This window comes from Apostichopus japonicus, chromosome 17, assembly GCF_037975245.1.
Source record: "Apostichopus japonicus isolate 1M-3 chromosome 17, ASM3797524v1, whole genome shotgun sequence".
Classification (NCBI taxonomy): Eukaryota; Metazoa; Echinodermata; class Holothuroidea; order Aspidochirotida; family Stichopodidae; genus Apostichopus; species Apostichopus japonicus.
The window spans coordinates 27,240,582-27,241,238 of record NC_092577.1 but is presented as its reverse complement, the minus strand read 5'-3'; the positions used below and the strand labels follow the sequence as shown (position 1 = coordinate 27,241,238).

Sequence of the window (657 nt, the reverse complement as noted above, 5' to 3'; positions counted from 1 at the left end):
AATGTTGTCAACGGAACGTGTTGAACTGGCAAAGGGATAAATAACATATTAATGGCACCTGGGAGCACGTCACATGACCTTCATGATTGGATCTCTTCCACTGATGTTAGTGTACAGATCAGTGCTCTCTTCATGCATCAAGGCCATTGAAATAACGATTAGCGGTTCTGCTATGCGTAGACTCTTCTACCATGTAAAATGTACGTATCACAGGTAGCCCATTATAACTTACTTTTGCCGATTGAATACTTTATCTCCATATACTTAGCTCTTACTGTCATCAACCACTGAGCAGTGAAACAAAAAGATAACAATAAATAAAGCGAAAGGATTCATCCTTTTCCCGGACTGAAATACACATTACAACTTAATATCAACAGACCTTCACTGCAGACCAAACTTGATGCAGGAAACCGCGACTTCTACGCAATACTAGGTATGCCTAGGCTAGGTCGTTAACTCCTATTATTTCAGTACAATACGTATGGCTTAGACCAAGTACAGTAACAATAACTTGATGGAATTTTTACTAAGTTAGCCTTAAATATAATTTACGACTTAAGCTTAGTTAAAGGCATTGAAGACTCGCCCCAAACCGCTTGCGGCCATCTGAAAAAGTTAACTTTCTGTTGCTTGCAAGTGCATGATGTTTTGTTC

The 657-nt window shown here is 39.1% G+C and overlaps 1 protein-coding gene across 3 annotated transcripts in view; it reads left to right on the top strand.

Annotated features, from left to right (window-relative positions):
- Positions 1–61: 61 nt before the first annotated feature.
- Positions 62–657, top strand: part of LOC139985190 (myotubularin-related protein 9-like) — a 40,775-nt gene continuing 40,179 nt past the window's right edge. Inside the window, exon 1 of one of the 3 annotated variants that reach the window (XM_071999446.1) lies at positions 62–200. In XM_071999446.1, coding sequence (XP_071855547.1) covers positions 74–200 — 127 coding nt within the window. In that variant the 5' untranslated portion in view covers positions 62–73. Of the gene's footprint in view, positions 437–657 lie in introns of all 3 variants that reach the window. The other 2 variants (XM_071999450.1, XM_071999449.1) reach the window with 2 other exon arrangements.